This window comes from Cornus florida, unplaced genomic scaffold (assembly GCF_030987335.1).
Source record: "Cornus florida cultivar Cherokee Brave unplaced genomic scaffold, ASM3098733v1 CherokeeBrave_3.0.0_Hap2_Chr10, whole genome shotgun sequence".
Lineage (NCBI taxonomy): Eukaryota > Viridiplantae > Streptophyta > Magnoliopsida > Cornales > Cornaceae > Cornus > Cornus florida.
This window is the reverse complement of record NW_026775580.1, coordinates 99,862,813-99,874,222: the sequence shown is the minus strand read 5'-3', so window position 1 is coordinate 99,874,222 and position 11,410 is coordinate 99,862,813. Positions and strand designations below refer to the sequence as shown.

Below are 11,410 nucleotides of genomic sequence, written 5' to 3'. Positions count from 1 at the left end.
GTTGTCCATAACTTCAAAGCCTTTTCACTTCAAGACTGATGATGGTCTCGTTGGGTTAGGATCGAGTCTGAAAATGGCCATGTGCACATAACACAATCGGGTCAAGATCAATCAATTGATGGGTTAAGCTACAGAATAGTAATATTCTTGGTAGAAACGTGTATTTGAAAATGCAAAGTGCAAGCAGATACAGTTCATCAGATTTGACTTGAGAGAGAGAGAGACTAATGATGAAAGTTCAAAGAAAGCTTAGCAACCATTCTTATTTTATTATAGCCCTGTCAATATCACACTGTAATGGTAGTATATTGGGGTTGTATTGCATGAGAACTACTAAATATCAAGTTGAAAATGGTTGATGAAGATGAGAGAGGTCGGTGAACCCAAACGATGCAGAGAAATTGATTAAAATCCGCTCATTTACCGTCGCTACTTATTTCATTGGTATAAGATGATCCTTTGATCCTTTGTTGATATGAAATAAATTTAAAAATAACTAGTTCAACGCCCGAGACTACTGCCATTGCATATCTAGAGAGGATACAACACTCCCCAAGGTGTTTCACTTAAGGGTGGAGCCACGATCTCAATTCAAGAGGGCACAATGCAAAAAAAAATAAAAATAAAAAGAAGAATTTTAGGTAGTAGAAGTAAAAAAAGGAAATACTTATATAACTTTAAAAATAAAAAGAATTAGAGCATGATTCAAGCAAAAAAAAAATTACTTTTTATTAGGAATTAAATGAATTTATAGAGAGAAAAAGGAAAATAAAGGAAAATTAAAGAGAAATTTAGAAAATAATAATATAATTTTAGAATATACAAATTTTTATATATTGGTAAAGAAATTAAGAACCTAACCATATATAATATAGTGGGCCGAACCGGGGCATACACATTTGATGTGTCATTTGATCCAATATGTGCGGGTCGGATTATTTTCCACTGGGATCTTAAAAAACCGATCTAATCAGTTAACCGATTCAATCCAATCCAATCGGTTCAAATCTATATATATATACACTATTTTTATTTTTTAATTATTCTTTTATCATTCCAAGTTTTACTAAATTTTAACCCTAAACACCAACCTACTAATTTTGAGAGTCAAAAATTGATCTATCTATTACGCCATGGTTAAAAATAATAATCTCCAATCCGATTCGTAAAATAGCTTAATCCAATTAATTTCACCATTACAGATCTGTGGTCACCCCTACCTAGGGGTGGCAATTCGTGTTCGTGGGTCTTGTTCTTGTCGTGTCAATGATTCGTGTCAAAATACTACATTTTACCAATTCTGCTCTAATAATGCATTTCATGCAAAATGCTATTTTTTTTATACAACCACCATTCTTTTTCAACTACCATTCCCACCATTCATATTTGCATGAGTAATATTAATATTAAGCACATTCCAAGTCAAGTTGTAAACATTAGAAGGCAACTAAAATTAAACCTAGTTAAAAAAAAACAAATATCTAAAATATCTAATAAAAAAAGAACCCAAAAAAAAAAAAAAAATTATAACCCCCCTGTGCAACTGCAAACTACAACATCAACAAAGAAAAACCAAAGTCAAGCCAACTTCGCAAGAGATTTGAGGAGATGAAGATCTGTTCCAACGGCCAGGAACCGTCAAGATCGAGATCGAGGTCCATCAGCAACCCTCTTTTCGTCATCGATTTTCTTCCTTGGTTCATATCGGATGATTTTCCCGAAACTTTTCTCTCTATATTGCAACAGATAAGGAGAGAGAGATGCGAATGGGTGATGATTTCAGATTGTGATTCCACAGATAAATAAGAGAAACGGCATCATAAATAAGAGAAACGGCATCATATTGGGAAATGAGAGACTTGCCAAAAAAAATTAACACCTGCTATATGTGAAAGGAAATTTGAGAGCCCATTGGAGAGGCATTTTTTTACCCAACTCTCATATTTTGAGTTTGAGAGGCCCAAATGAGAGAGCATTAAAGTTGCTCTAAGGGTATTATACTAAATAGGTAAACCCAAACCAATCCCATTTAATGATCGTGTCAAGAATTCTCAACACTAACCCAACCCATTTATTAAACATTAACACTAACGCAACCCGTTTATTAAACAGGTACACGTGTTAACCCGTTTAATGACCTGTTTATCAAAACGAAACATTTAATATTTTATTAAATACTAAATAATAGAAAAAAATTGTAATAATTAACCCAAATATTCAAAAAAAAAAAAATCATAAGGCATAAATAAGTTTTATGTTAAAATGACTTAACTATCCATAGTAATTGAATTTAAATAGGTAACATATTACATACTCACGATTATAACATGTTGAGTTAAGTGGGTCAGAAACGTATTACACAAGTTGAAGCCCTCAACCCTAACCCGACACAGTCAAGTAAATGGGTTAATCGTGTCGACCCTTTTACGACCCAAATCTTTTTAACTCGTGTCGTAATTTGCCGGCCCTACCCCTACCCAAAACATAAATTTTACTATAATCATGAAGGACTCTGATACCAGTTTGTAACAACATTTGAAGTTTGACAATGCCACAAAAGCTGGATGCTAGCATCCATAGTTGTTAAACATTACAAGTATGAAGGCATTTCACAGTTTAATTCAAGATGGCAGTAGAATTATGATGAAGAACTTGTCTAATCTTAGAATCCATATCTCAACAAAGAACTTCATTCCCCATGGATAACATGCCCAGTCCACACATTGCTCATTCCATGTCACCAATAACTTTTAGCCAACGTTTGTTGAGAGTAAAGGAAGAGAGGAGCAATGCTTTCATTGGTAAGAGGTACAGGAAGAGAGGGGAAGGATGGGAGGAGGCATATGCATGAATCCAGTGAACTTCAAAATTGAAATTCTGTTCTAATTCCATGCCTTTTACTTTTTATAACTAGCATAAATGGTGGTGGCCTACCATTTCCCATATATATATGGCTGCTTTCAACAGAATAACAATAACCACTCTTTCTTTGGAGTGTAAAAGGAGTGTCTTTAACTGAATTGTTAGAATATGCTACTATCAAAATTTATAGAAAATTATAAATGTCACCGTCAAGCTTGGTTCACACTTCGCACTGTATCTAGTCACACAACTCTATGGTCGAGTTTGATTAAAAAAAAAAAAAAAAAAAAAAAAAAAAAAAAACAAAAGAGTTTTCATTTATTTATTTATGTTGTTTGTAAGAATTTCATGCAACTATGAGAATGATAGAAATTTTGCTAATGACAGAATTGAACAACTATAGGAGACTAAACGGCTGGAGTTATCTCTTTTACTCCTATTTCATTCCTCAATTGCATAGAAAGAGAAGAAACAATGGCACAGGAAATGCCAACTTTGATCCACTCACAGAGTCCTGCTTCCTTGGACTACAGAAATTGCCTATAACAACTACATTGCCATGAGCATAACTTTCCAGATGGATGGTTTCAAAAGTTAGGAAATTCGAAAGGATGAACAGAGTGTTGGGGACAGTCATGAAGCAATTGGAGTCTGTCCATAAGATTAGACAAAAGGGGGGGATCAGGCCCCTTCTCAAACATTACGAAGGAGCACACATAATGAAAATGCAAGTAGCATCAAAATGAAGATTCTAACAGCTAAAAATAGGGTGGAGATCCCAACATTAGAAAAACAAGATCAATGCAAAAGTATAATCTGGCAATAAGTTATACATATACGCGCACACAGACATGTATATGTATAATGGAAGGTGTTCCCCCTCCTCGGGGAGGGGAGGAGGGACTAATTCCTTCCACCAGGTTTCAATGGTGCCAGGAGTTGAAAACAAAAACTCAAGGTCATGCCAACTAAGCTTTCATGTATGGTGGTTATTGTAAGATATAGCTAAAATGTATCAAATTCATGATTATCTTCAACGTGTTAACAATTAGAAGAAAAGTAAAATGAAAACAAAACACAAAGGCAGAAGAATGAAAAGCCATAAATTTAAGGTACAAATCAAAGCTAGAAAACTAACACTAAGACACATACACATATATTATCACACCATCATATATCAAATTTTGGATTGATCTATCGAACAATAATCTAGCATCAGAAACCGTGCAACTTCTATATGCTCATAAAGAAAAATTCAGAACTAGATAAAACCAGCATAAATATATTATCATTTATCAAAACCCAGATCAATATTGCAAATAAAAACTCATATAAGCAGCTAAAGTAATTCAAATTCAGGCATTGAAATCCAAATTGAAACACAATTCAAGAACCTTTAGTACTTAAACAAAAAAAGTTAACTAGCAATTCATAAGCATAAAATTGACTCAAGCAAGAGACTCTAATCACCACCAGCCTTCTGATAAACGTAGGTCAAGCCACACTTTCCACAGTAGTGCCGATCGAAATGGTTGGCCATGAACGTTCCAGCACCGCACTCGGCGTTGGGACACTCCTTCCTGAGCCTCTGGACCTTCCCGGTGTCATCCACCTTGTAGAACTGCAACACGGCGAGCTTGACCTTCTTCTTCTTGTGCTTGATCTTCTTGGGTTTGGTGTAGGTCTTCTTCTTCCTCTTCTTTGCACCACCCCTGAGGCGAAGCACAAGGTGGAGGGTCGACTCCTTCTGGATGTTGTAGTCCGCTAGGGTTCGGCCGTCCTCGAGCTGTTTTCCGGCGAATATGAGGCGCTGCTGATCCGGTGGAATGCCCTCTTTGTCTTGAATCTTGGCCTTCACGTTGTCGATGGTGTCCGAGGACTCCACCTCAAGGGTGATCGTCTTACCCGTTAGGGTTTTCACGAAGATCTGCATTTTTGCTGGTTTTGTTCAGAATCGCCGATTTTAGGGAAATCGAAGGTAGGGTTTGTGGGGAGCGCATCGATTGAGAATAAGAGAGTTTATATAGTAGGTGTTGGGTCTAGGGTTTGTGTAAGATGCTGATGCAATCATAGTGAGTAAAAGGATAAAGAGCAAATTTCACAAAACCTCCGACACTATCATTATTTTAATCAAATGCCCTCAACTTATTTTAAAAAAATTCTCAACACTATTAAATTTGATCACATTATTACAATTACAATTGATTAAAAGAACGGAATTAACTTTTTGATATATTAATTTATTTTTAAAAACACAAATTAATATTTTACAAATTACAAAAATAACCTTAGTGACATAAGTAATCTCCAAACGCAGTTGTTTTGTGAAATTTACCTATATATATATATATATATTCAAGTTAACACATTTTATATATTTTTTATTTCTTTTCTCCGTCTCTATTACATCTGGCGATTACAGCGCCACTATCGGTGACCGCCGCAGCACCACAATCCCCATCTTCGTAACTGCCACCACTATTCCCAACCCACAACCATTAGCGGCCAATTGAAGGCTTGTATCACAAAATTTCAAAGCTATCATTTGGTCTTAAAACCTACCCAACCAAGCTTATTGAAACCTAGCTCTTCCCCATTTGGTCTTCAATTGAAGGCTTGTATTACAAAATTTCAGAGCCGTCATCATTGCTGCCATGCCCGGAGCACGAAGTAGAATTGATTTTCAGGCCCAAAGACTAGTCACAGTTCATGACTTGGATAAAATTCTCAATTTTAGATCAGCAATTCTCCTCCGTCGGCGATATCGTCGATCGGCGTTAGAATTAATTGCTCGTTTGGCTCATTCGAAGCGGTCCTTAACATCCTTAGAAAGATGAGGAGGTTTCGCTGTTAGGCCGGAAATGGAAGCGAGGTCGTTTGGGAGTGGGCCGGAGAGGGCGGTGAAGCGGAGGATGAGTGTGTGGAGGTGGGTCAGATTTCCAATTGTGTGTGGTGGAATTTGGTCGGAAAGCCCCATGCCAAGGAGGCGGAGCTCGGTGATGATGCCGGACTGGCATGTCACGCCGACGGATTCGAGGCCGAAGCATTGCCGGCCGGTCGGAAGGTCTTAAGCCGCCGAAGCAGCAGTACACTGAGCCGCACCTCTCTCCGGCAAAAACAGTTGATTTCTTGCCAAATTGGGCATATCGTCGACACCGTTCCGATCCACAGCCATCTGCGGCTGAAGATTCCATTGGAATTCGCAAAGTACGCAGCCATCCGTATGGCTTCCAAAGAACTAAACGCTGTTCGAGAGTGTCTAGTTCGCATCGGCTGAGAACTCGGTCGTTGGATCAATTCTCTCCTTGTTGTCCATAATTCCGGCGATGATCTATATATAGATATATATATTCAGCTGTATATACACTATATACAGCGAGGTTTGTAGTGAATTTATTCCAGCGACGCGAAGAGAATCTTTAGGGTGTGTTTGGTAGGGTTGATTTGAAGGGATAGGGAGCGAAAATAAAAAGAGAGGATAGTGTAAGTTTGTGTTTGGGTAATTTAAGTGGAGGGATAGGGAGGGATAAGGAGAGATAAAGAGGTATAGCTATCCCTCTTTATCTCTTATTTGCTTTCTCCTCAAAAATTGAGAAGATAGGGAGAGATAGTGAGAGAAAGGATAGTGATTTTAGTGGTATTTTGATAATACCAAAATTAGCCTCCATAAATCAATACACAGATTTATTATTCCATTCAAGTCCCATGGTTATGAAAGGGTAAAAAAGTAATTTGTCTATTATCCTTTCTTTTCTTTTCTCTCCTCTATCTTATCCAAACAAAAATAACTATCACTTCTTTTCTTTTCTCCCCTGTCTATTCAAACACAAATAGAAATTATTACTATCCTTTTTTTTTCTTTTCTTTTCTTTTTTCACTAATACTATCCAAACACACAGGATTTATGGAAATGGAAATGATGCGTAAGCCAAGTGTAGTTTGAATTGTTTAGGGCAAAATGGGTTTGATAAAAACGACTGTGTTTAGTGCCAATATATATATATATATATATATATATATATATGCACACACAAAAACGCGGTCGTTTTGTGCTGTGTTGATTTAAATGTCACCAAACCTATTTTTGTAATTGGCAAAATACATATTTTTCCTTTTTAGGTTAGTTTTGTCATTTAATCATATAATTAGTGCAATGTGATCAATTTTCATAGCGTTTGGGGTTTTCTAAAATAGGTTGGAGGTATTTAATCAAAAAACTGATAGTGTTGGAGCATAAATTACATTGACATGTCTCAGGCTAGGCAAAATTACACACAATTGAACTTCGACCTTTATTACTTTGACCTCTCTGAATTTTGGATAAATTACACATATAGAATGTTTGACTTTTATTACTTTGATCCCCCTGAGATTTGGCGTATATGCTAAATGACACCTTCTACTGTTAATGAAAATTTAAAAATGACTATTCCTTAACTTGTGTTAAAAGACTCAATAACTTTATATTTTTACATGATAAAAATGTCATTAAAATACAAAATATTAAATTTTATATTATTAATTTTTTTTTCCTTAGTTGGTACTCACACACACATGTCTCTTCTGAGACTTGAACATATGACATCCATTTGGGAAGTAAGAAGCCGATACCGCCAGACCACTGGCCTGTTGATATCTTATTAAATTTTTAAAAAAGAGAAAAAACAAAAAAACAAAAGGGTAACAGAGTCTTTTGGTTTGAAATTTATTATTATTATTATTAGATTAGATAAGGATATGAAAAATATTTCATATTTTTAAGGAATGTCAAAGTAATAAAACTCAAACGCTCTTTCTGTATACAATTTGCGAGGGAAAGTTAGTGGATTTTTTTTTTCAAGGCAAGCAAAACAAACTACCACAAAACATGAACCAATAACTACATCAAACAAGAGAAAACATCTACAACTACAAAATCCCGCAACTAGGCAGACAGACCATAGATGACCTGCGCTTCATGGCCACAAGAAAACTTAGCTGCATGATGAGCAACAGAATTTGCTTCCCTTCAAACATGCGCCAGCTGCACCATATGAAACTGCTCCATAAGCTTCTTCATATCAAAAAACATAAAGCTGAAATCTCAACAGGACACCCCCTCCCACCTAAAACTACTTCACATAAAACAAGACAATCACTTTCAAAACACAAATTGTGCAAATTCAAACGCCGAGCCCAGAAAATTGCCTCTCGCAAGACAAATGCTTTGGCTCAGAGGGCTGAAGAAGCATGAAAAATCAGGAGCATACCCACACTCAACACAACTCCGTCATGGTTTCTAAACACAAGGCCACCTCCAGCGCTCCCATCAATTGCCTTAAAAACCGCATCTAAATTACACTTAACCACACTTGGATCTGGAGGCCTCATGTGATACCCCTCAACTCCGAGATATGGGTTGATCAGGCCCAAGCCCAAACTCAAGGGAATACCAAACAATTAATATTTAAATGAACACAGAATACAAAAGAATTTAATGAATAAATAATAAAGCTGAAAGAATTCTAAATATAAAAACCTCAAAAGTTATAGACTAATATAATCCAAACTTCCCAAAACCTTCAATACGTACAACTCGGGAATCCATCTAGTAGACCCCTAATAAAATCCTAATAAAAAGTAAAGTACGGAAATAAAATCCAAAACTAAAACATGAAAGGAAATCATACGTCGTCGGAAGAGTGAATGACTGTCTCTGCTCAGCCCGGACAAGTTCTAAGACTGGAACCGTCCGATACCTGAAAAATGATAGTGGGTCAGGTCCACGAAACAAGTTATATTCTAACTACAATCCAAACAGAGACCCGATACGCAGATACATCATAGATAACTCAACAATATCTATCTAGTCCATACACATATATATCCACACTAAAGGATTCTCACTGGACTACAAAGGGGGTCTCAACCTGACTAGAAGACAACATACAAAACGCACAAGATGTGGGCATGAGTACCTAGACCTAACAGGGTACACCTCAACCATCATAGCCAGCTATGCATACCAATGCATATACGCTTCCTAACCATCGATTCTGAGACTTAAGCTCAAATTGTGGTACTACAGTCATATATTTAAAATTCATCCAAAACCAGAGTATGTCATTTAATTGTTCATTGATCTGACATAAGTAACAACTAATCCAGTTAGTCACTCAACTTATTCAGTTGATCTGACTTAAACACAAATAACAAATAATCCAGTTAGTTACTCAACTTACTCAGTTGATCTGACTTAAATATAAGTAGGATTTAATTTTATAATCCATTCCCTTATTCCAGAGTAGGTAGGACTTAGCATTTTGAGCTAAACCATCCCTAGTATGCCACTGTCCCATACCGGTGCATACAATCAATAACATCCATGTAATTGACAGAATATAATTTAATGGTTCATCAATTAACATCCAGAATAACATCCATGTAATTGCCAATTTAAATAATTTAATTTAAACTTCAACTAATTCACCAGACACTTTAATAATTGACAAAGTAGTAATCAATAGAGCGTCAATTAAAATTCAGGGAATGATATAATATAAATCAGATAACCAACTGAACATATTATATTCAATTATACATAGGTATAATCATACAAATCCAATTAACTTGCTAGAACAACAACAAGTAAGTAAATATTCCACATCCACTGACAGCATGCAAATAAATAATTAAATTTCATGATGTCCAGTAATATTAGTATAGTAGCATATACTATCTGTTTTAGGATTTTAACAAATTGATTTAAATCATTTAAAACCCCCCTTTAAAACCCAAAATTCCACTTCAGCCCCTAAAGTTCCAAAAACCACCAAAAATACACCTACTGGTGTATTTAAACAAGAGAGCTGACTTTCCTAAAGAGGGAGCCGGCTCTCCCCCTCATGGAGCTGGTTCTCCCTTATGGAGAGCCAGTTCTCTCTTCCACACAGAGCCGTAAACTGATCTAGTTGTCTCATTTGCCTCCGACGACGTTGCAGAACCCGCTGTAATGTCTAATACAGTTCCTAGGGTTCAATTTATGTCCCAAAATTACTCAAAAAACATATAAACTCCAGTATACATCATTAACAGAATTTTAGAACACATATGAGAAAATAATTGATACGAATAAACAGATTAAATTTACAACACATATACAAATTAATTCTGATTTAATAAGCATACTAGATTAATTTAATGTCCGATTAAAATCATAGAGATCATCTAGGCATGCACAGAACATAAGTCAAGGGGAGAGAGTCAGAATAAAACTTGCCTGGAAGATTTCAGTTTTTAAACCTTAACGTCGTCTTCTTAAGTTTTTCGATGACTTCCGTTCACTGTCAACCTCCTACTATTCTGGTTTAAATCCACAAGCAATACCTTCCCTCCTCCTTGGTCCGTCCTTTGATCTATAGCCGAAACCCTACTGGTTCTCTCTGTTCTCTCAAACCTCACTGCTTTTTCTCTCTGCCTCCACTGTTACGGGAACAGGGTTTTAAACCCTTGGCAGACCACTAATGATGTATTTATAGGCCAACTTAGGGTAACCTAATTCTAAGTACACTTAGGGAATGAAAAGAAAAGAAAACACAAGTCGGCTAACCCGTGAAGAATATAAAACCCTAGAATTATATAATACATTTAATTCATATTTAAACTAAGTCCACCTAAGCATAAATGTAAAAAAATAAATAAATCAAATAATCAATTAAATAAAACAATTAACCAATTAATTCAATTATATAAACAATTAAACAATTAATTCAAATAAACAAAACAATTAAACAATTAATTCAAATAAATAAAAATAATTAAACAAATCAGCAAATAAGCAAATAAGCAAATAAAAATACAATAAAATAATTAATAAAATACTGAGCCTGTCCTTTTAAAATTAGGAGTATTACACCTCCATACCCTAGAGGAGGACAGAAACTTTGAAGGACGAATCTCTACAACATCCAGAGAATTCAAGTCTGTCTCCCAAAACTCCCAAAAAGCTTTAATGGCCACTTGAACAATATGTTGAGGGCAAGAGGAGTCGCCTCGAAAACCAGCCTATTCCTAGCTTTCTAGATTGCCTACGCTAAAAAAACTGCCATACTGCTAGCCTCATGACCGCGCTTACACACATCCATGCATCCACCATTCGGCAACAGAGTGAAAATATTCCGACAGACAATCAATTCGAAGGGGAGAAACTTCCACACTTGAATAGATACCCGCCACCGGAAAAGCAAATGCTCCACTGTTTCAGGACCATCCCTACAAACCCAACAACAATCATCTATAGCTAAACCTCTACTTTTTAAGGCAACGTTGGTTGGAATCACCCCATGGATACATTGCCATAAAAAGTGTTTAATTTTGGGAAGACAATGACATTTCCATAAAAGGTTCCAGCTCTTCAACACAACCGACCTCCTGTCTGGTTGCAAAACATTCAGAGACCAGGCTACTTGATAAGCCGATTTGACTGAGAAAAAATTAGATTCCGTGAAAGCCCAGTTTTACCGATCTTTAAGACCGCACACACTAATTAGGACACGCCTAATGGCATCCA

The 11,410-nt window shown here is 36.1% G+C and overlaps 1 protein-coding gene across 1 annotated transcript; it reads right to left on the bottom strand.

Moving 5' to 3' along the window:
• Positions 1–4,124: 4,124 nt before the first annotated feature.
• LOC132276337 (ubiquitin-ribosomal protein eS31 fusion protein) lies at positions 4,125–4,890 on the bottom strand. Its single transcript, XM_059777725.1, has one exon. It carries the CDS (start codon positions 4,793–4,795, stop codon positions 4,325–4,327), a length of 471 nt encoding a protein of 156 aa, XP_059633708.1. The 5' UTR covers positions 4,796–4,890; the 3' UTR covers positions 4,125–4,324.
• Positions 4,891–11,410: the final 6,520 nt, after the last annotated feature.

Bases quoted from the DNA above. Each gene is read 5' to 3' on its own strand.
- LOC132276337 (XM_059777725.1), bottom strand. From the start codon at position 4,795: ATGCAGATCTTCGTGAAAACCCTAACGGGTAAGACGATCACCCTTGAG.